This window comes from Cherax quadricarinatus, chromosome 19 (genome assembly GCF_038502225.1).
Source record: "Cherax quadricarinatus isolate ZL_2023a chromosome 19, ASM3850222v1, whole genome shotgun sequence".
In the NCBI taxonomy this organism is placed as follows: Eukaryota; Metazoa; Arthropoda; class Malacostraca; order Decapoda; family Parastacidae; genus Cherax; species Cherax quadricarinatus.
Window position 1 is genome coordinate 4,422,542 of NC_091310.1, and position 25,030 is coordinate 4,447,571.

A 25,030-nucleotide genomic window follows, 5' to 3' on the forward strand; every position below is an offset into this window, starting at 1 on the left:
TTCAAGAATGGAGACGGGGATAGAGCGAATTGTTGTGTTCGTAGGCTCCTGATTGAAGAGTCGTTCATTAGTTTTGATGCTTCCGTGTCGTCTGTGCAGACGACAATGAAGGAGTCCTTCAGAGAGTGGATTGCAGTAAATTTGAGCTGCAGGCAGGTCTTAACGACGGTAGCTAAAGCTAACTTCGAGGAGTCATTTATTGCACCATTCACCTGGTTGATTTTCACACGATGCGACAGCATTGTGAAAAGGATGTGATGTTTGTAAAATATAAATTTCCCACCCCGGTGGGGTAGAAGAGAGGTTTCTTGAGTGTAGAGCAAAGTGAGGAAAAAGGAAAGGGGAAGAGGGAGAAGGAGAAAAAAAATCAGGTTAAGTCACGGGTGTTCTGAAGTTTGGAACATCTTACACTGTAATAGGAAAAGAAGGCATCTGTATCTCTGTTCCAAGATACAGTTCTGTTCCTGTGTCTGACAGGTATCAAAGACTCCAGTCTCGTGCTTCGACTTTATATTATACCAGACTATGGAGATGAGCTCTTCTAGGTTGAGGGACTGACAACCTCCAACTATTTCTACGAGTTGAAAATGAATGGTATACAGTACCGACCAGATGAAAATTAGACATATGTGCAACATTCGGGTATCTTTACTGTAGACGTGTCGCCATCCAGTAGGTTCTATAACACAGTTAAGGTACGAACAGATGTCTTCGAGGGGCCAGGCCGAGGTGTGGGAGAAGCTAACTCAACACCGCCACCAGCCTTGAAACGCTGCACCCAGTTCCTAACTGAAAGCTCACACACAGCAACATTCTCCACTATTTCTCTTTCTGATTCCCAGCTTTGTGAAGCCCTGTGATTTGAGCTATAGTTTCAAGTGTTAAGACTTCCTTTTACCCATAATCAAACATGTATAGCCCCAAAACTAAAGGGAACACTTCATGAAAGATGGGCGGATGAGAGAGAAAAGTGCAACCCTTCCTCTCATCACAGCAGCCACGTGAGCAATGAGAAGTCACTGTGAAGTGTGGAGGAAGGCTGTGACGTCATGCTAACGGCTGCTACCCAGCATAATGCATAACTAAAAAAGACATACCCCCACGTATGGTAGACCTTTGATTTTCATCAAGGCATTATGCCAGGGCAATCACCCAGCATAATGCCGTAACGAGCACTGAATACTCTGTATTTCAATGAAGAAGCCTACAGTGTAGGCGAAACGTTTCAACAATAAGTATAGCCAACTGTTGCACATGTGACTTACTCATCAACTTGTCGGTATTTTATATCATTTTCAACATTTTTGAAATCGTCTCTTTGTTAATGGTTTGCATTATGAATACCATCTGCCAACACTTCACGCTCTTTCATCTTTTTCCTTCCTTGACGTGTGTCATTGTTTTCTACGAACGCTCGATCAAATACATTGTTGCCCACAAAACCTCGGTCAGGATAGTGTGTTTACATATTTGCCTCGGCGAACAGCAGAGGCAATTACAGAACAGAGTGGTCAGGTCAGCTACAACACCGTTCGTGTATACGTTAGTGCATACTACAATATTGATGTAAAATGCTGTGAAAGGAAGATTCTTTAACAAAAATCCTCCAAGCTGGCATGATCACATCCTAGATTTTATCTATGGTGAACTGAGGGAGATGAGGCGGAACACTAAACGTACTCTAACTAGAAAATTAAATACCCTTATTTTACAAAGTGGCTGAACCTCAAATTCGTACACGACTTTGGAATTAAGGAATTAAGCAGTGATCAGCAGGCAACCCACGGGTTTGGAACAAACTTGGCTCCTACGACTGATGGTGTTAATTTTGTCAACCTTGTAGAATTTCGGCATGCTGAAAAAAAACTTGGGAACTTGAATCTTTAAATATTTGTTAAGGGAAGGTTTTTGGGACCTTACTCCATCTGGTGGTTCTCAACTACCCACTACACTTTACCCAAAGTATACAAGGAACTTGGTAATGATCAGAATTTGCTTCTCATGATAGCAAATAAATCCAAATCGATTGTCATTCTGTATAAGATAGAGTATATAGATGAACCATTCATGAGTGACAATGAGACATAGGAACTACTTGGTATGAATCCCCGTCAACAGGTCAATTATCACTCTAACAAATGTCAAAAAAGCGATTTAACGAACTATTCCGTCTGAACAACATGCCTGCCTTCAATTTTCCGGACTCCGCACCTTCAGCAGACATCCTCAAGATCCTTCCCAACGCCCTGAACTTTACTGCACCTGCAGACCTGTCTCCTGTCCAAGCAACTGCTCCTGTAACTTCTGTAACCACTTCCACCGTTGACAACGTTGATCATGCTGCCTCAACCACCGTCCCCCAGCCTGCTGTTACACAACCAATACACCTCACCACTGCTCCTGTCGACCCTCAGTCACCTGCTACCACCATTGTAGATTCGCCCAATGAATCCACTCCAGAAGAGGAAGATAGCGACGACTCCAGTAAACCCGCATGGGAAAATCTTACCTTCTACACTTCTTCAAATACTGACACCATGACCTGTACTTAACTCTACAAAAGCCTCAGTGCTGGAACAGTCAAGTATGCCTGTGAATCACAGCTTCACTTCACACTCACCCAAGTTCTTGAGTTCATCAAGCCACTACGTTTCACCTTCAGTAACAAGGCTAAATTATACCACCTATCTAGGAGCAGCTTCAAAAAGTTCGAAAATGGCTCCATTGCTAACCTGCCTCCTCAGTTACTCCTATAACTCCCATATGTGTTCTACCCTCTACCATATGTGTTCTGCCCTCTACCATATGTGTTCTGACTTAGCCTGTTGCCAGCAACTCAAGATTCAAGACTTCAACTACCACAAGTTCGATGCAACAGTCCCTGCTATTCCTGTTCTCAAGTCTGTCCCACGATCGCCTTAGCTGCTGGGTTAAGCCCTGGCTCTATTTCTCTGACTAAGAACACTCCTTTCCAGAGCTATTCTTCATCTGTCCCGTCTTCCCCGCTCATCCCATTGGGATCTTACCTGAACTTATTTGATTGATTTGATCCTTCCTGTTAGTGTGACTTTGTAAATGGTCCAAGTCTGACCGAAACGTCGTCGTAAGCTCCTCTCTCTTATGTGCGGGTTATTTTTGTAAAGAATATCTTTCACAACTTCTAAACTTAGTATTAGTTATACTTCAAAAGGGTTCGATCCCAGACGGACCTGCGTTCTCAAGAGTCTTCGAGATCTTCCACTTCACCTTCGACAGTATTTAAGACTTCATTCTCATGCTTCAGTTTCATGGTGTTCCAGACCATGGAGCTGATTTCTTCTCCAAGCTGTGGGGCTGACTACCTACAACTATTTCTACATGGTTGATGAACTGATTACATCTTCTTAACCTTGTCACCTCTGCTGCCTTCAACCTATATACTCTGTATTTGGCTGAAGAAGCCTGACGTGTAGGCGAAATGTCCTGCTGTGGTCTTCAGTTAAGATCACTTAAAGGAATAAAAATCTCACAACCATTTTATTCAGTTTCGACGTCAATTCTTCATTTACATAAAATATAATTTTAAACAATTTAGTGACAAAATTATTGTGGAGAGTTTTAGTATTGTTTCAATAATATACGTCAGCTGTTTTATATTTTAGCTAAGTGAATCACTCAGAAATCGTGAATGGTTTCCTAATTTGAACTTTTAATATTTAGTTGGAGAATATATTCATTACACAGCTTTTTAACGTCTACATGTTAATATTGTATGATATCATTAACATGATGTTTAAGTTAAACAGAATGGGTGTTTTCATTTACCTGAAGACCTAACATTATAGATTGGTGAGGGGTGAGTACTCTAATTATTTGATTTGTTGATGAAGCACTGATAAGGGATACACCAGGTGTCCTGAGAGACTTAAACACACTGCTGCAGCTATCATCACCAGTCAGTTGAGTATAAGCATTACACAATAATATAACCACTAACCACTAACCCTGCCTCTTCTTCCTTGTTGACCACCTCTGGCTAATAAAGCACAATATACACATAACCTCAGCAATAACGAAAGGCAGAATGACGGCAACTTACTAACGACAGAAAGGAAGAATGTAGCAGTGGCTGAACGACCCTGGGCGTCGGAGGCGGTGCAGGTGTAGTGACCCACGTCGTGTTGTGCCTCCACTCTCTGGATGACCAGCGTTCTGTCCCCTCGGGGCATTCTTCTCGACGTGGAAGTGATGGGTCGTCCATGAAGCGTCCACGACACCGTAGCTATAGGGTACCCAGCCACCGGACACACCAACGTCGCTTCCGAAGACTCCACGACACTTACATTGACCGGAGCTCGTGTCGTGGGCTGACCTGTGTGTGGGTACAAGTGGTGGTGTTAACATGGACGAGAGTTCCAGCTTCTTGTGCAGTGGGGGTTGACTTTTGTTATGATGCAGCTTACTCCTTCTTCCAGGAATTGCTTGCCTCTTTCGAGTGCTATTCATCATCTCCAATACCAGTTCAACTCGTCCTACACCACAATTACACTCCATTAACTCGCTCCCACATCCTATTACTCCAACACCTCTATAACTCATTCCTACACTCGTTAAGTGGAATAGTGTGTGTGGAAGAGAGTAGAAGGTAGTGTATGAGCAAGAGGCGGAGAAAGACAGTGAGAGAAGGGGTAGAAGAGTATGTGAAAATCGAGAATAAAAGTAAAAAGTAATTAAATTGTGTGAGGGTGAAAAAGGGTGCAAATGATAGCACAAGATAATTGGAAGGGATGAGACGAGGGGAAAATTAAGAGAAGAACGAAAGATTAGAGAGGAAAGCAAGAGGCTGGTGTGGTGGACAATGCAGGAGTGAGAAAAGAGATTTCAGAGATTCAAAACTAAGTAGGAAGAAAATCAAGACAAAGACATATGAACATAGTATTGTATACACTAACATCAATTATGCATTGATAGTACAATATAACATTAACTCAGTCCCATGAAACACATGATTGTACAGTAAAATACACACACACACTCATCAAAAATGATAGTACAGTATAACTTACACTCACTCACATCAAACGCATGATAGTACAGTATAACTTACACTCACTCCCATCAAACACATGATAGTACAGTATAACTTACACTCACCCCCATCAAACGCATGATAGTACAGTATAACTTACACTCACTCCCATCAAACACATGATAGTACAGTATAACTTACACTCACTCCCATCAAACACATGATAGTACAGTATAACTTACACTCACTCCCATCAAACACATGATAGTACAGTATAACTTACACTCACTCCCATCAAACACATGATAGTACAGTATAACTTACACTCACTCCCATCAAACGCATGATAGTACAGTATAACTTACACTCACTAACATCAAACGCATGATAGTACAGTATAACTTACACTCACTCCCATCAAACGCATGATAGTACAGTATAACTTACACTCACTCCCATCAAACACATGATAGTACAGTATAACTTACACTCACTCCCATCAAACACATGATAGTACAGTATAACTTACACTCACTCCCATCAAACACATGATAGTACAGTATAACACACTCATTCCTATCATACACATGATAGAAGAGAATACTACAAACTTACTTCTATCATACACAAGTTAGTAAACACAACATTGTGCACAGCATAATTTTTCTGAAATTATTCGTCTTAAAATAAAGTTACCGTCTTTCCTAGGACGTATTTTCTCGTGTGATAATATGGTCCAGAAAGAGTGCTAATTGGCAGACAAGAACATCTGAATGGTGGGTTGTACATTACTTCTGTCATCACCTTTGCACCATCGGTCTGAAGTATTCCTACTTTGAAGTCATCTGCTTCCCCTCTGTCCATTCCTCCAACTTCCTGAAAAGTCCACTGGTTTTTGATGAGCAGTGAAACTCTGCCTTCTTTGTTTCCACGGTTTTTCCTCAGGGTCAGATATCAAGTCTGGAAGATTGCATTTGTTATCATCCCCGCGAGCCTTGTCTACTCACTCATCTGTTACTCCATCTGCACTGGTGTACCGAACCTTCAGCTTCTTTTCCAATACTGTGTTCTGGAAGGTGGGTGAGGTTGGTGTAGACTAGGGGTGTGGAAGGCGGGGCGGGATATAATTAAAAGCTGCTGTGATAGTGGTAATAGTGCTGGGGGGTTCGGGCTGTGGAGTGTAGCTGGTTCCTGGTTATAGTGTTTGACTGGTATGAGGCAGAAGTGGTTGAGGGGGTTCTGTAAACATTTGTGTTTATTGGTACCCCTGAGGATGATCTTTCGTGTCTGTCGATGCTTGCTCTGTCTCTCTTTCCTTCCACCGATGTCTTCTTACCCTCACTTTCGGTTGTTCCCATTCTTTTCATTGTCTTTTCATTGCTGATATTTCTTGGAGCCTTTTAAAAGTAGTTTCTGTTGTAATGAGGCCTGGTCACAGACCGGGCCGCGGGGGCGTTGACCTCCAAAACTCTCTCTAGGTATACTCCAGGTAAGATCCTGTTTCGAGCCACTTCTGTTTTGAATCTCAATTTGACTTGGCAGTTTTTTCCCTCGAATACCCCACAAATCTGTGAAAGTTTGTGAGCTGGGACATGTCCTCTTCTCCTGTTGATGTAATGATTCTCTCAATATCTTTTTCACCCAATGTCTTCTTTCATCATAGGTCGTCCCTTTAACCTCCTGAAGCCCATGAATAATTATTGACCTCTCCTCTCGTCTTCTTATTTCTTTTCCTTCCATATCTATGGAATCAATCTAAGCATCTCCTTTGCTTCCCTTATCATCTCACAGTTACCCCAATGGCCTAATGTCACTTCTGCATGGGACTTCTTAGCTCTTTCAGTCCTCTCAAATGAGCCTGCTGACATTCAAGTTCTGCCACACTCCTGTCAGTTCATGTCTTTATATCCTGCTGCAGCACCTCCAGTTACTCTGTCAGGCTCTATATCTTTGCCTCAGCAGCTTTAATACTTAACTCCCAGATCTTGCTCTCTGCAGATATCTTTTCCATCATTGAATTACAAATCTTCTTTAGCCTTTTTTTTGCACACTTGTTCTATTGTACTCCTTATCCTTTCTGCCCATGCTTCCTTCTCAGACCATCCTTTTTGGGTTCCCTTGCCTCTATGTCCCACCTTCTGAGATTCCTTTCAGGTTTTATCTTGTTAGGATGTACTTACTTCTGCAGTCTGTAAACTTTGTTTGAGGAGGTGTGTGTGTGTGTGTGTGTGTGTGTGTGTGTGTGTGTGTGTGTGTGTGTGTGTGTGTGTGTGTGTGTGTGTGTGTGTGTGTGTGTGTGTGTGTGCATATGTGGGTACTCACCTAATTGTACTCACCTAACAATGGTAGCAGGAGTCGAGTCATAAATTCTGTCCCCACCTCTTCACTGGTCACTACTAGATACACTCTCTCCCTGCTCCATGAGATTTATCATACCTTTTCTTAAAGCTATGTATGGATTCTGCCTCCACTACATCACTCTCCAGACTACTCCTTTTCCTGACAACTCTGTGACTGAAGAAATACTTCCTAACATCCCTGTGACTATCTGAGCCTTCAGCTTCCGATTGGGACCCATTCTCTGGAACATCCTTGTCTCTGTCCACCTTGTACTTTATATGTCGTTATTATGTCGTCCTATCTCTCTCCTGTCCTCCAGTGTTGTCAGGTCGATTTCTCTTAACCTCTCCTCGTTGGACATGCCCCTTAGCTCTGAGACTAGTCTCAGTGCAAACCTTTGCACTATCTCTAATTTCTTGACGTCGTTGATCAAGAGTGGATTCTAAACTGGTGCTGCATACTCCAGTATGAGCCTGACGTACACAGTGTACAGAATCCTGAATGGATTCCTTAACGAGGTGTAGGAACACTATTCTTAGGTTTGCTAATCGCCCAAATCCTGCTACAGCTATTTGATTGATGTTCGCCTCAGGAGATGTGCTCGGTGTTATGATGACCATAGATTCCTTTTCCTTGAGTGAAGTTAGTAGTCTTTGGCCCACTAGACTGTACACTGTTTGCGGTCTTCTTTGGCCATCCTCGATCTTCATGACTTTGCACTTGGTGGGGTTAAACTCAAAGAGCCAGTGACTGGACCAGACTTGCAACATGTGCAGATCCCTTTGTAGTCCTTCCTGATCCTCGTCCGAGTGAATTCTCCTCATTAACATCACATCGTCTAAAAATAGGTACACTTCTGAGTCTATCCCTTCATTCAGTTCAATCACATATACCAGAAACAGCACCGGTTCTAGGACCGACCCCTGTGGAACCTCGCTCGTCACAGGTGCCCGGTCCAACACCTCGTCTTGTACCATGACTCGCTGTTGCCTTCCTGTCAGGTATTCTCTTATCCACTGTAGTACCTTCCCTGTTATACCTGATTGGTGCACTTCTTGACAACTCTATAGCTGAAGAAATACTTCCTACCATCCTTTTTTTTTGTGTGTGTGAGTGTGTGAGTGTGTGTGTACTCACCTAGTTGTACTCACCTAGCTGAGGTTGCAGAGGTCGAGTCCAAGCTCCTAGACTCGCCTCTTCACTGGTCGCTACTAGGTCACTCTCCCTGAACCGCGAGCTTATCATACCTCTGTGTGTGTGTGTTTGTACTCTCCTATCTGTGGTTGTAGGGGCCGATTCATAGCTCCTGGCCCCAAATATTCAGTGGTCGCTACTTGGTCACTCTTTCTGGTCCATGTGCTTTATCATACCTCTTCTTAAAGCTATGTATGGATCCTGCCTCCACTACATCACTTCCCAGACTGTTCCATTTACTGACAACTCTGTGACTAAAGAAATACTTCCTAACATCCCTTTGATTCATCTGAGTCTTCAGCTTCCAACTGTGACCCCTTGTTGCTGTGTCCCATCTCAGGAACATCCTGTCTCTGTCCACCTTGTCGATTCCTCTCAGTATTTTATGTGTCATTATCATATCATCTCTATCTCTCCTGTCCTCCAGTGTCGTCAAGTTGATTTTCCTTAACCTCTCCTCGTAGGGCATGCCCCTTAGCTCCGGGACTAGTCTTGTTGCAAACCTTTGCACTTTCTCTAATTTCCTTACGTGCTTGGCTAGGTGTGGGTTCCAAACTGGTGCTGCACACTCCAATATAGGCCTAGCGAACACGGTGTACAGGGTCGTGAACGATTCCTTATTGAGATGTCGGAATGCTGTTCTTACGTTTGCTAGGCGCCCATATGCTGCAGCAGTTATTTGGGTGATGTGCCCCTCAGAAGATGTACCTGGTGTTATTCTCACCTCAAGATAATTTTTCTTGAGTGAGGTTTGTAGTCTCTGGCCCCCTAGACTGTACTCCGTCTGCTATCTTCTTTGCCCTTCCCTAATCCTCACGACTTTGCACTTTGTGGGGTTGAATTCCAGAGGCCAGTTGCTGGACCAGTCCTTCAAGCTGTCCAGATCCCTTTCCAGTTGTGTCTGGTTCTCGTCCGATTGAATTCTTCTCATCAACTTTACATCTTCAGTCATGTCATTCACAAATGCCAGAAACAGCACTGGTCCTGGGACTGACCCCTGTGGAACCCCACTCGTCACAAGCGCCCACTCTGACACTTCACCATGTACCATGTCTCGCTACTGTCTTCCTGACAGGTATTCCCTGATCCATTGCAGTACCTTCCCTGTTTTCCCTGCCTGGTCCTCCAGCTCTTGCACTAATCTCGTGTGTGGACCTATGTCAAACGCCTTCTTGCAGTTCAAGAAAATATAATCTGCCCACCCCTCTCTCTCTTGTCTAACCGCTGTCACCCTGTCATAGGACTCCAGTAAGCTTGTGACACAGGATTTCCCGTCCCTGAAACCGTGCTGGCTATCGTTCTAGGTACTTCACCACTCTTCTGCTGATAATCTTCTCCCTAACTTTGCATACTATACATGTCAGTGACAATGATTTGTATAGTATGTGTGTGTGTCTACTCACCTATGTGTAGTTGTATGAGTAGAGTAGCACCTGGTCCCCGCCTCTTCGCTAGTTGCTACTAGGTCCTCTCTCTCCCTGCTCCAAGATCTTTATCATACTTTTTCTTAAAGCTATGTATGGATTCTGCCGCCACTACATCACTCTCAAGATTGTTCTACTTTCTGAGAGCTCTGTGACTGAAGAAATAATTCCTATCATCCCAGTGATTCATCTGAGATTTGAACTTCCACTTGTGATCCCTTGTTGCTGTGTCACATCTCGGAAGCATTATGTCTCTATCCACCTTCTCAATTCCTTTCAATATTTTATACGTCATCATCATGCCCCCTCCATCCCTCCTGTTCTCCAGTGTTGTCAGGTTGATTTCCCTTAAACTCTCCTCGTAGGATATACGTTTTAGCCCCGAGACCAGTGTGTACATAGTGTACAGTGTCAAAACGTCGTTCTTAGGTTTGCTAGGTGCACATATCCTGCAGCGTTTGTTTGGATGATGTGCGCCTCAGGGGATGTCCTCTGTATGATGCTCACACCAGATCTTGAGTGAATTTTTGAGGCTTTGACTCCTATGCTGTACTCCCTCTGATGTCCTTTCTTTCCTTTCCTATGCTTCTTGACCTTGAACTTGGTGGGGCTAAACTCCAGGAACTATTTGTAGGACTAGGCTTGCAGCCTATCCAGATCCCCTAGTACTCTTACTTGATCATCGTCTGCTTGTATTCTCCTCATTAGTTTCCACTGTTGGACTCTCTGCACCGGACACAATGTACGTTTTGTATATTAATATTCTGTATATATTAAATTATTATATAAATATATGTTTGAGATGTTTTCATTAATAGCTAAAATAAAAATATCTTGCTTCATATTATTATTTGACCTAGCTTATGTAAATAGGTAGGATATATTTAGTTGTGCTTATAATTCGTTATCGACACTTGTTTACTCCGTGTTTGCTTGGTTCGTTCACTGGGGGTAGCTATAAAGTCACATGATCAAACCCGATGTTAGGGCTGCTGGGTTTGTCTCACTCAGTTACCTCGTTGACTCTCTTAGGTGTCGCATCGAGCACTCTCTCTCTCTCTCACTCTCTCTGGCTGTTGATTCGTGGAGACCGCAAGCTTAGTCTGTTCTGTCACCCCTTCTGTGCTGGACTCTGGTTTGTGTATAGTACGTAGGGAGCATTGAAAAAATACAAATTTTATACATACAAGCTGCACTTTTCAGGCATTATTTGTGTGGTCACAACAAACTTCTGTTCAAAATTTCAAACCATTTCATGCCCATTTACCCTATAGCATCGAGACAGACTTTTCGTCAAATTATACACCATTGAAAGCAATTAGTTATAAGTTATTGGCTGTCAGGATAATAATGAAGTGTACATGGTTTATATAATTTTTGGTTTTGAAGATTGCATAAACAAATGCACATGGGTTATATCAATCATCAACTATTTAATTTTAAACTATTACAAGTTATAACTTAGGCATCATTTTCCTGGAAAATATTCTTTGCCTGATATATCCATCTCTTGCCTTGTGTCCAGTTACTTCACTGCAGCTTCAGTCATTAATTTTATCCTTCTCTCAACAACCTGAGTGTTGTTTGGCCACTTGGGAACCTCCAGTGGAGTCTCAATAATTTTCAGAACCTGTTGATCTGATAAAGAAGAAATGAAAGGAGGCTCAGTTTTGAGTTTAGTCTTCTAGTCAATCATGGTATGATAGTACTTTGCTTGCCACTTTAGTGAATCACTACTTTTCTAAAGTTGACAATAGGAGCCACATTATCGTTCTCTTCATCTTCACTGTCATCCTTATCATCATTGTAGATTAACATCAGCAACATCAGCCGAATCATCTCCGTACTCATCAGAGCTCTCAATGCTTCCTTCTGTCTGCTGATTCTCTTCTCTAATTTTTCTTATCATTAGGACAGCTTTGTCTCTCACAGTCATGTCTTCATCAGTGCACATACCAAGAAGCAGCTGATATGTGTGAGCAAAGTAGGAATTTCTTTGAGCAGTCTTCTTTACTATCTTCTTTTCTTCATTGTTCAGTTGTCTCATAAACTGCAGTGACTGGAAGACGTTCTTTGGACCGTGTCTGACATAAGGGAGCAGCTTGATAGAACAACATTGGAGCACTGAACTTTAAAATCATAATGACGACTCTTTTCAGTTCGTAACTGGGCCTTGATGTTGCCACATATAGCCTAAGGTTCCTGCTCCATAAAGTATTCCCCCTTGACAACACACGGTGGACCTGGTTCAAGAGCAGCCAAGTCATCATCAACCACACCTGTGATCACTTCTTTGCAAATCCTATACAAGTATTTCTGGCCCCAGGACAGATCCTCTGCCACCTTGTCATTCAGAGCAGGGAAATCAGTGAAACTGACTGGCTGGAAAGCAATAACTGGCAGCTCAGACAGAGGATCCTTGATTTACTTACCAGTGGGACCTCTCCAATGGTCAGGACCACTGGCTTACTGTCATAGTGGTAGTAAACAGCCCAGAATGGCAGCTCAGTTCCATGAAGCTGACATGAAATAATGAACTGGATGACCAAGCAATATTTCAAGATGATGAATGACTCCATTGTCAGCTCCGACATTTACATTGGTTCCATCACTACCAACACTTACAACAGGTTGCGAATTTGGTTTCGGTTCCACCAGAAATGTACAGATGGAAACATAAACACATATGTAGTTTAATGTGATCCTTTATTGATCAACAAAGGATTACATTAAACTGCATATGTGTTTATGTTTCCATTGTGTAGGTATTTTATACCATTTATTTTCAATGTACAGATAGACTTGGCAATCTCCTTTCCATGGCCTGACTTGGGGGTGAGATGAGTGAGATATTCAGTGCCGGGCTCCACCATAATGACGTAATGATCTTTCACTACTATCTTTGGACTCCATTTCTTGGTCTTTTCATTCGTTGTCATTACACGAGTGGAGGTCTTCTTACCAACAAAATACAGGGATGTGATATTTTCCAAGTTTGCTGCTCATTTTCTTGCCTCTCCATTCGGTATCTGTGTCTGGCATCTCGTAACTTCTGTGGTCCAATAATTTGACTGTTGTCGGCCTTGGTGATAATGCCATAGTCCATTAAGGTGGTTGTAGCAATGGCAGCTCCAGCATAATCACTTATGAAGTTAGTTAATGTTTATAAATACTGCAGAGTACATAGATACAGCACATAAAGCACTGAGCTGTGCTAGTCGGTAATACAGAAATATTCAAAAATTTCAATCGCAAATGCTGCAGGCTAAACCTCAACTAATCAACTTCATACTGGCACTGAATCTTAGATGTATATAAGCAACAATGCCTTAATAATGCAGCTTACATCAAATTTCAATGCTCCGTAATAATACATCTCAGTGGTTGAGACGGAACGTACTACTTGGCACTGTGTAACACCATCTTTGTAAGAACTTGTTGTCATTATAAGTCTCAGCAGAGTTTCTCGGCCCATTAATAGATGTGAGCTTATAGCCATATGCCCACTTAAGTGTGCATAGTTATATTATTTCATTATTCATATTTAATGTTTTCATATTTACCAGTCAGAATTTGAGACTGTTATGAATCTCTTTATATTAATATACCGGTTGTAATGGAGATTCTTATGATTAATGAAATTATACAAAGATGTATATACAAACAGATGTGTACGAAATTCTCCTTATTTATGTCAAATATTTTGTATATATTCAATTGGACGTCTTTATTATTAAAGGCTTTAAGTTCTTTATAATTGTTTTAAGCTCATCTCTTAATGATCACGACTGCATATAGAAAAGAGCTACAGAGTAACCTCTTATATAACTAGAATAGAATTATTTATAACGTCTTGTTACAAAACCAGGAACAAGCTAACTGTTAGAGGAAGATCAATTTGTTGACCCTCTAGCAAGCTCTGGAGTCGTCTGTCGAAGACACATTTTGTAACATACAACAACTGCGTAGAGGGACGCCTCTTAATTTTTCCCATTCATGTCATTTACTTATACAAGAAGCAGGACCAGCCCTATGACTGACCTTTGTGGGACCCCACGTGACATATGAGCCCACTCTGATTTTTCGTCAAATACCAACGCAAGTTGTTTCCTTCCTGTCATGTATTCCCTGATCCATTGCAGTACTTTTCTGCTATTCCTGCCTGCTCTAGGTTTTAACCAGTCTCTTGTGTGGTACTGTGTCGAAAGCTTTCTTACAGTAGAGGGAAATGCAGTTAGCTCATCCCCCTCTCTCTTGTCTTACTTCTGTTACCTTATCCTAGAACTCCAGTAGGTTTGAGACGTAGGATTGCCCTTCACTGAAACCATGCTAGTTGTCATGTATGAACTCGTTCCTTTCGAGGATCTTTATATAATGTACATGACAACAACACTGGTCTGTAGTTTAATGTTGCCTGTCTGTCTCATTTGTGAAAAACTGGGACAACATTTGCTGTCTTCCACATTTCAGCCAGTTGCCTCGTTGTGATAGAATTTCTGAAGATTGCAGTACACACACAATGCATCTGCTCACTCCCTCAATACCCAAGGAGAGATGTTATCTGGGCTCACTGCCTTCACGATATCTAGTTCACCCATCAGTTTCTTCACCTCCAAGGTTGTTAGCATTGTATCCAGCACCTGCTGATGTATCGTACACTCTCAGTCTGCTGGAAGCTTCCCAAGCTCCACTGTAAATTCCTGGAGTTTACCTGGAGAGGGTTTCGGGGATCAACGCCCCCGCGGCTCGGTCTGTGACGAGGCCTCCTGGTGCATCAGGGCCTAATCAACCAGGCTATTGCTAATGGCCGCACGAAAACTGATGTACAAATCACAGCCCAGCTGATCAAATACTGACTCTAGATGTTTGTACAGCGCCTTCTTGAAGACAGCCAGGGGTTTGTTTGTAATTCCCCTGGTTTATGTTGGGAGTCAGTTGAGTAGTCTTGGACCTCTGACACTAATTGTGTTGTCTCTTAGCGTACTCGTGGCACCCCTCTTTTCATTGGTGGGATGTTGCATCTCCTGTCAGTATTTTGCTTTCGTAGGGAGTGATTTTCGTGTGCAAATCTAGGACTAGTCCCTCTAGCATTTTCCAAGTGCATATTATCATGTATCTTTCTCGCCTGCATTCCACGGAATACAAACCAAGGGACTTTAACCATTCCCAGTAATTTAGGTGCTTTATCGTACTTATGCGTGCCATGGAAGTTCTCTGTACATTCTCAAGACCTGAAATTTCGCCCACCTTAAAGGTGGCTGTTAGTGTACAGCAATATCCCAGCCTAGAGACAACAAGAGATTTGAAGAAAATCATCACGGGCTTGGCATCCTTTGACATCTTGTGCTGAACTGTTCACATACTTCCTGGTCGCTCACTGTGAGGTCTCCTTTCTTTCTCAACCTGATTACATGGTCCTTGACTGTTGCTTTCCTACTGATGCGACTGTATAACAACTTTGGGTCAGATTTAGCTTTTGATGCTTTGTTGTTCTCGTATTACCATTGGATCTCTTTCTAAATGCATGCATATTTGCTATTGGCTCTTCTGCTCAACTCCTTGTTTGCCTTAGTCCTTTGCCTTCTATACTTTTTCCATTCTCTAGTACCCTTGGCTTTGGCCTCTTCACATTCTGATTTTCCCATTGTTTCTCTTCCTCAATGATATGAACTTCTCCTCTGCACTTTGTGGTCATGTGTCCCAACACTTCATTTACTGTCTTTCCCTCTAACTCTCTTTCCCACTGCACATCATCCTGGTATTTCCTCATTCCTGTGCAGTCCCCTTTTCTTAAAGTTAGGTTTCTCCCATCCTTATCGTACTGCTGATCACTACTGGTAAGGGGCCTTTCATTTGTAATATCCCCTGTGTCTGAACTGCTCAAGGTAAAAACGAAGTTCTGCCTTGCTGGTTCATCATCTCCTCTCTCTCTCTCTCTCTCTCTCTCTCTCTCTCTCTCTCTCTCTCTCTCTCTCTCTCTCTCTCTCTCTCTCTCTCTCTCTCTCTCTCTCTCTCTCTCTCTCTCTCTCTCTGGTTGTGTCCCTAACATGATGGTTCAAGAAGTTTTCCAACACTGCCTCCAACATCTTAGCCCTCCATTTCTCTGGTCCCTCATGTGTCTCCAGGTTTTCCCAGTGAATTTCTTTGTAGCCCTTGTGGGCCACTCTGGCCACCTTGGCCAGTGTGTTCACTGTCACTCTGTTGTTCTCTTCGTACTCATGTCTTGGTCTCCTTCTGTTTGGCGGTGGGTTGTGTATCACTGTTATCTTCAGTATTGGAGCCCTGGTCTGAAGAATTCCTACTATGTAGTCATCTGCTTCCCCTCTGTTCAGTATTCCCATCCCAGCTCCTTCCCCTCTGTTCTTCTGTCTTTCTTCAGGATCTGGTATCCAGTCGGAAAGTGCCATGACCTCAGCTTCCTTTACAGTTCTGTATTCTGCGGGGTGTCTGACTGATATTTGTGGAAGGCATGCCTGGATTTTATGGGAGGCTGCTGTGGTGGTGACAGTAGTGCTGGGGAGTATGGGGATTGTCAATGATGAGTGTGGCTTGTTTCTGGTTATTGTGTTTTCCTGGTTTGATTTGAGGGGATGAATGGGTGGTTCTGTGAGCATTTGTATTTGTTGTCCCCTACCCCTCCAAGGCTGTATTCACCTATAAGTGCCTGCCCTGTCTTCCCTTTTCTTCCTTCTTTCTCAGTCTCTCAATTGTTCCCATTCTTTTTATGTACTGTAGTGATCGAGGTTCACTCGCTGGTATTTTTGGTGTCTTTTTAATAATGGATTCCACTACAAGATCTTGTTTCATACCATTTCTACCTTGAATGTCAATTTGACTGGGTGGATTTTTTCCCTTGACTACCCCCAAAGTCTCTGAGAATTTGTCAGCTGGGCCATGTCCTTCTCTCCAGTTATTGCAATGATATTCTTAGTACCTTTTACTTCCCTCTTTCTTCTTACATCTTAGGTCCTTCCTTCTCTTTCATGAAGCTAATGAATAATAAGTGACCTCTTCCATTCACTTCCCATTTTTTCCTCCATATCTCTGGATCTGATTTAAACATTTCCTTAGTTGTTTCCCCTACTGTCGTCCAGACTTCCCAGTGGCCTAATATCACTACTGCAAAAGACTTCTTAGCTCTTTCCTCTCCTTTTGTCACCTTACTGTCCACTTATATTCCTGTACCCTACACCATGATTCTGTCAGTCCTTACCTCAGTATCCCACTTCAGCACCTACATTTCTTCCACCAGGCTCTGCATCTTTGCCTAAGCAGCTACAGCACCTTAACTCCCACTTCTTGCTCTCTGTAAATATCTTCACCACTGCGTTCCAAACTCGTTTAGCCTTTTGTAACCTTTCTACTTCTATTGTGCTCTAGAACCTTTCTGTCCATGCTTCTCTGACCAGCAGTTCCCGATTCCCTTGGCCTCTACATCCTGCATTTTGGGATACTTTTTTTTTGTGTGTGTGTGTGTACTCACCCATTTGCGGATGCAGAGGTCGATTCACTGCTCCTGGCCTTGTAACGTTACTTGTCGTTTACATGTCCACTCCCCGCTCCCAGAGCTCCATCGCACCTCTTCTAATGTGTTTGTGTGTGCATTTATGTATGCTTGTGTTAAAATGTGTATGTTTTTTGTGTTTTTTATTTGTGTGTGTGTGTGTGTGTGTGTGTGTGTGTGTGTGTGTGTGTGTGTGTGTGTGTGTGTGTGTGTGTGTGTGCGTGTGTGTGTGTGTGTGTGTGTGTGTGTGTCTTTACCTGTGTGCTTGTGTGTATGTGTGTGTAGGTGTGCTTGCCTGTGTGTTTGTGTGTGTGTGTGTGTGTGTGTGTGTGTGTGTGTGTGTGTGTGTGTGTGTGTGTGTGTGTGTGTGTGTGTGTGTGTGTGTGTGTGTGTGTGTGTGTGTGTGTGTGTGTAGGTAGGTGGAGTAATATGAAGGTATATAAAAGAGTTTCCACTGTTATGGTTGAGGAAGTAACAAAGTTGGAAAACTGTCAGGATAAGCAACACGAGAGACTGACCAGCGATGAATGGAAAAGTTGAGAAACACAGGTTTAGAAATCACAGCCGATATCAAGTAAAGTTCACTAGAGACTGATACCACTTTGGAACCACTGTAGGTCGCTGGAAAGCTTAAGAGATAGCTAAACATATTCAGTGTTGTTGATGACTAACGTTCGTCCTGCCATAAACATCACAGTCCAATATAGAGAATTTATATCATCTAAGACTTACCGTAAATATTCAGTCTGGCTGAATGGTGCACCTTCCCGGCCGTGTTCATAGCTGTGCACGTGTAGGTGCCCCCGTCCAGGTGATCCACACTGCTGATATTCACCTGACTCACTACCTGACCTTCAACATCAACCCATGAGCCCACCCCCACCCGGTGCCCACCGTAGTGTCCGCTTGAGGGCTCGAGTGGGCGAGCGTCCAGCGTCCAGGTGATGACTGGCGTGGGGTGTCCCAGGGCGGTGCATTTGAGGGACACTGGCGGCCCAGGCTGTAGTGTTTGTTCTATGAAGGTGTGTCGCAGTGTTGGTGGGGAGTCTGTGTTGTTGCAGTATTGGTGGTAGTACCAGCATGCAGGTAGGTGGTTGTTTGCGTCAGAATGCAGGATGGTGGTTGGTAGTGCCAGCACGCAGATAGGTTGGTGGTAGTGCCAGCATGCAGGTAGGTGGTTGCTTGCCTCAGCGTGCAGGATGGTGGTTGATAGTGCCATCATGCAGGTAGGTTGGTGGTAGTGCCAGCATGCAGGTAGGTTGGTGGTAGTGCCAGCATGCAGGTAGGTTGGTGGTAGTGCCAGCATGCAGGTAGGTTGGTGGTAGTGCCAGCATGCAAGTAGGTTGGCGGTAGTGCAAGCATGCAGGTAGATTGGTGGTAGTGCCAGCATGCAGGTAGGTTGGTGGTAGTGCCAGCATGCAGATAGGTTGGTGGTAGTGCCAGCATGTAGGTAGGTTGGTGGTAGTGCCAGCATACAGGTAGGTTGGTGGTAGTGCCAGCATACAGGTAGGTTGGTGGTAGTGCCAGCATGCAGGTAGGTTGGTGGTAGTGCCAGCATGCAAGTAGGTTGGCGGTAGTGCAAGCATGCAGGTAGATTGGTGGTAGTGCCAGCATGCAGGTAGGTTGGTGGTAGTGCCAGCATGCAGATAGGTTGGTGGTAGTGCCAGCATGTAGGTAGGTTGGTGGTAGTGCCAGCATACAGGTAGGTTGGTGGTAGTGCCAGCATACAGGTAGGTTGGTGGTAGTGCCAGCATGCAGGTAGGTTGGTGGTAGTGCCAGCATGCAGGTAGGTTGGTGGTAGTGCCAGCATACATGTAGGTTGGTGGTAGTGACAGCATACAGGTAGGTTGGTGGTAGTGCCAGCATGCAGATAGGTGGGTGGTAGTGCCAGTATGCAGGTAGGTTGGTCGTAGTGTCAGCATGCAGGTAGGTTGGTGGTAGTGCCAGCATGCAAGTAGGTTGGTGGTAGTGCCAGCATGCAGGTAGGTTGGTGGTAGTGCCAGCATGCAGTAGATTGTATTGTTAGCATTCAGGATGTGGTTTGTAGTGCCAGCATACAGGCAAATTGATGGTAGTGTCAGCGAGCAGTGGATTAATGGAATGGGTGTAAATTGATGGGGTGTAAGTTGATTGCATGGATGTCGTCGTAGGTTGATTTAAAAGATATGAGAGTAGATTATTTGTCCACATGTAGAAATATGTTGTTAGTACACGAGTGAAGATGAGTGAAGTTGAGTTAGCAGAGTGCGTGTTGTCAAGTGGTGTTAGTACACGTGTGAAGATGAGTGAAGTTGAGTTAGCAGAGTGCGTGTTGTCAAGTGGTGTTAGTATAAGTCAAGGAGCAATTTATTATATTAATTGTAAGTTACTTGCATGGGTGTGGTAACAGAATTAACCGTCGATCAAAGACGTATTCATGGGTGTGTTTGTGGTCGTGGGTGTGTTTGTGGTCGTGGGTGTGTTTGTGGTCGTGGGTGTGGGCGTGGTCGTGGATGTGGGCGTGGTTATGGGTGTGGGCGTAAAGTGGCCGCCATGTTGGAAGAAAAAGAAGAGGGAGAGTATTGAGTAAGCAAGCACAATAATAACAGTGTTGTAGTCAGAACGTCAGATCTACAATTATGATTAACTTTCTCAACAAAAATATGCAACAGAAACTTGACTGAATTAGTGAATAATAAATCAGGGAACGAGTGGAGCTTAAACCAGTAGCAAGTGCGCTAACAACTCGACCAGCTGAAGCAAATGACCGAGTGCGTGTGAATTTTAGGAGTTACTTAGCGTGGGTTGAAGTCCTAACCGTTCCATGATCTGTAAAAACATATTTATATCAAGGGAAAGTAGCTCTAACTAAATCAAAGATTTGGGATCTCTTTCACAGTTGAAAACGAAGTCACACCACTCAACTGTCAGCTCGATTTAGCAATATGTCTACTATGCCACTTTGGTCTTTAATCTGAAGAGTCTTCCAGGATTTGAGTGGGACTTGCTCATGAGTAAATAGAATTATTAAGGCTTATTGCTTGGGTAGCGTTTATTCTGTTAGTTGCAAGCAAATTTGCTTGCAACAGATAAGTGAACTATAGATATGTAGATATAAATCCATATGTATTCCTGTTAACCCTTTGAGGCCTAGTTCCTAGGCCTTTTGTGTATCCATATGCTCTCGCGCTACCGTCCACAGGATATGGGGTGCACAATAAACTAGCCACTTCGGTGGCAAAATCTAAAAAAAATCTAATTCTGTTAGTGGGTTGGACTTGTGAAGGACCTGCCTAGTGTGGGCCATCAGCCCTGCTGCAGTGTTCCTCCTTTCTTAGGTTCTTAAATAATACAACAGCATCAGCACAAACTGTCATAATTATTTTTAGAACTATAATCTATCCAAAATTCCCCATATACCCACAAAAAGTAAAATACACCAGACTTGTAATTAATCTCCACAAATTATTATATTCGTTATTCTCACGAAAAACACTAATGCATTATATAAATCAAATTACACACGAAACAATCTTCAGTGGAGAAATTAATGTTTACTCTACCCTAACATTTTCCACGGTGGTAACTGTTCTGTCTTGATGTCTTATGGAAAACTTATCTCATCATGAGCTGGTTGCCATAATCATTATCTAAGTGGTAACTATGTGCAAGAACCTTGAGCACACTCACCCTTGATGGTAAGCTCCATGCTAGCTTGAACCTCCCCTAGACTGTTGGCAGCCACACACTGGTACATGCCGGAGTCTCTCTCCCCAACGTTAGCGATGGCTAGTGTGTCGCGACCTTGTAGGAGCATGTGGTTGTGGGAGTGTGGGTGTAGGACTGTCCCATCCTTGTACCAGCGAACCTCGGCTACAGGTGTGCCCTGGACTCGGCAACTCAGTGTCACTCGGCTTCCTACAGACACCAACTGCGGAAAAGAACAGTGCTGGGTCTTGGAATCACTCATATTTTTCTGGGAAAGTGGAAAGAAGAGTTTTAAATTAGGAACAATGATTAAATTAGCAAATGAAGACCACAATCTAGGAAGATTTCTTTGCTGTGTGAGACTACACACAGTACACATGTATCAAGTAAGGTTTCTTGCAGATGCTCTCTACCGACGATGACACGGCTCTCTGAGAAATTTCTTATTAGTAATTGCAAAGTTTAGTGGACGATTTTGGGAGAGTTTAAAAATGGTTTATATAAGTGAACACAGTTCCCACCGTCCAGGAGCTTTAACTCCAGCACTTTTATTGGGGTGTGAGGCATGGCCTTTAAATATTGCAGTGAGGAAGAAGTTGAAGGCAGTAGAGAAGTCGAGAGTAATGTGTGAACAATATACATTGCATTCGGAACTTGGAAATGATTAAATAATATGAAGTTATCAAAGGTAACTTCGATTGTCAGGGTATTTTTAGCAAATGTAGTGAGGGAAGTTTTTTTTTTTTTTTACCAAGCAGTAAGGAAATTAGGAGAATTCTCTGTATTACTTTTCCAATAAATTTGGTCATGAAAAGCACGTCAATAACTTCCTGATCTCCAAAATTATAAACAATGTCATCTTTATTCATATTCACTTGATCGTTGCAGTGAACAAGAACATAACAAGACTCCATATTTACCTGGGTATGAAAGTCTCAACAATGTGCCAGTGAAATACTTCAGACTTTAGAAGCAGTCTTAACAGTTACTAGCAGATCACAAAACTAGTCGCTTGTATGAAAAAAATCAAACACAAATATCACGTAAGGGTCGACCGCAACCTCCACTTTCTACTATGGAGGAAGTGGAAGGCAGAGAATCAGTTACTAGGGCCATTGGCTTTCTATCCAAAAACAGTTGCACTCAAGAACTCTCAAAAATAAAAAAAAATCATCAAAGATAAAGGCTCCAGTTTCTTTGCTGTGGTGACTTGACGAGTTAGTGATCAGTTTGGGCTGATTGAGATAATTTATTCCAAAAACGTTTCCTCGAAGTGTAGTCCAATATATTTTGACAGGTTAGTATGCTAATGTTAGTAGGTTTGGCAAAGCCTACAATAAACTCAACACCGCCACTCAGAGTTTCCATTAAATTTCTTTATATACACTATTCAATTCTTGTATTACAATCGCTAGTTTTAGCAAAAACTAATTTTATTTACGTTCGTAACACAAATTTTAGATTTTTTACTTTTCATACTACCAACAAATATGTAAATTAACTAGGATAACCAAATAAATTAAAAAAATGACATATTTTCGTAACTCAGCGTCTATACGTCAATTAATCTTAAATCTGTGTATGCCAGCAAGCATCTTAGGGTTGATTACTTACTTCCTTAGAGGTCGTAGATGCTTAGGTTCCCTAAAACATTCCATTTGTCCTGTTCTTCTTAAAGACAGAGAAAATATATACACAAAATGTGTTACTTATATTTTTCCTGTTATTCAACATTCATAAATTTTTTCATGACTGGCTAATTGTTTAATTATTAAACCGTTCAGAGGTTACTGACTCAGTTATTCAATTAAATATTTCTGTGTTCAGCGATCTGAAAAATTGAGATTAACTTCGTCTTCTCAAGAAATCATTTAATTCCACCGAATATTTCCACACAATTTTTTTTAGTTATACTTATCTTAGTACACTAAACCATGTTGTTGATAATTTATTTTTCACCCTGTTGGCAAGAATTTGTTAAATAATGCCAAGATGTTATAATTACAAATTTATATTTCTGCTTATGGTGACACTCTCACCGTCGCTCAAATGTAATTTCTTGCTTGATAAATAAATCCCGGAACGGGTGGGTCCTAAGCCCATCCGTGATTTATTATGATTTTGTGTGTAATACCGAGGTATTTACAAACATGGATTTTCTCTTTATTGTTTCACAAATAACTATAGAAATGGTCACTGAGCTGAATATATCACCATGATTTTGAGAATTATTCTATAGTTAAATCTTTCTGGCTAGATATAATACAAACCATACCACGGGCGGGGATAGAACCCACGATCAGAGAGTCATAAAACTCCAGACCGACGCGCTAGCCACTGGGCCAGCTGGCTACAACAAGATTCGTCCAACAAGGTATATTTATACACCATAGGATGGTTAATTAACATAGTCACCACTGTGACCACAAATGCAAGTTTTAACAAACGAATCTCCCACCAGCGTTGCCGTGACGAGCTTTAGCTCAAGTCCCCTGAAAGCCGTTATCATAACTCACGAAATCGTAATGACACGATTGCATCGGTCTGGAGTTTTATGACTCTCTGACCGCGGGTTCTATCCCCGCCTGTGGTATAGTTTGTTTCCATTTGTGACATTACGATTTCTTGAGTTAGATATAATACACTAGTCATCTAGAAGATAGAGGTAAGTACACGTAACCTTCACTCAGTTTTATCATTGTCTGAAATTTATGACTTATTATTGCCGATATTAGCTTAACATTAAAACTGAGAATATTTCATAAGCAGGTTTACGTTAGGAATTGTATTCTCTTTCATTTACTATCCTTGTGATCAAATATTAACTCCAACACTCTGTGACAACTTACCGAGAGTTGCCTCTGTGGCCCCGTAGTTCCTCCAACTTCCTGCTCGCCGCAGATATCATTTACTACATGTTATCTTAATTTTCCTGACAACCCTCCCTCCTCGATTCTTTTAAACATTCAGCTCCTGATGAAGGCATCAATCAGAAGCGCAAGAGCTCAAGTTCCACGAAATATTTAGAAAATACGTATCATATCGTTCCCTTATTCCCTATTTATCTTCTACTAACTTTTGTCGAAAAGAAATTATTACTCTATAAAAACTCTTGTAAACAATTAAATCTTTAAACATTATTTATGAAGACAATCATTTTCTTGCTTTAATAGTTCATGTCTATTTAATACAAATTACCAGTTTCAAATTCTACATAGCTATATTTCGGCAATTCTATGGTATACACATCCTTACATAACGGTAATTTATATATTAATACATACATTTATATGAAATCCTCAATGTGTATATTGTGAGGACACCAATATGTCAATACCATCAGTTTCTTTTTTCTTTTTTCTTTTTTTTTGCCTTTAGTAAAATTCATTGTTTTGAGTCCTTTAAGGGAGGTGGGACGCACCTGCCACACCTCACCATGTATGTGGTGGAGGTGGGACGCACCTGCCACACCTCACCATGTATGTGGTGGAGGTGGGACGCACCTGTCACACCTCACCATGTATGTGGTGGAGGTGGGACGCACCTGCCACACCTCACCATGTATGTGGTGGAGGTGGGACGCAGCTGCCACACCTCACCATGTATGTGGTGGAGGTGGGACGCACCTGTCACACCTCACCATGTATGTGGTGGAGGTGGGACGCACCTGCCACACCTCACCATGTATGTGGTGGAGGGGGGACGCACCTGTCACACCTCACCATGTATGTGGTGGAGGTGGGACGCACCTGTCACACCTCACCATGTATGTGGTGGAGGTGGGACGCACCTGCCACACCTCACCATGTATGTGTTGGAGGTGGGACGCACCTGCCACACCTCACCATGTATGTGGTGGAGGTGGGACGCACC

The 25,030-nt window shown here is 42.6% G+C and overlaps 1 protein-coding gene across 1 annotated transcript in view; it reads right to left on the minus strand.

Annotated features, from left to right (window-relative positions):
* LOC128688200 (cell adhesion molecule Dscam1) overlaps positions 1 to 25,030 on the minus strand; it is an 876,413-nt gene that overhangs the window by 504,056 nt on the left and 347,327 nt on the right. Inside the window, exons 8-10 of the mRNA XM_070086854.1 lie at positions 21,140 to 21,380; positions 18,203 to 18,517; positions 4,079 to 4,351 (exon numbers count right to left, since the gene is read on the minus strand). Of these exons, the coding sequence (XP_069942955.1) occupies positions 4,079 to 4,351; positions 18,203 to 18,517; positions 21,140 to 21,380 (829 nt within the window). The remainder of the gene's footprint in view (positions 1 to 4,078; positions 4,352 to 18,202; positions 18,518 to 21,139; positions 21,381 to 25,030) is intronic.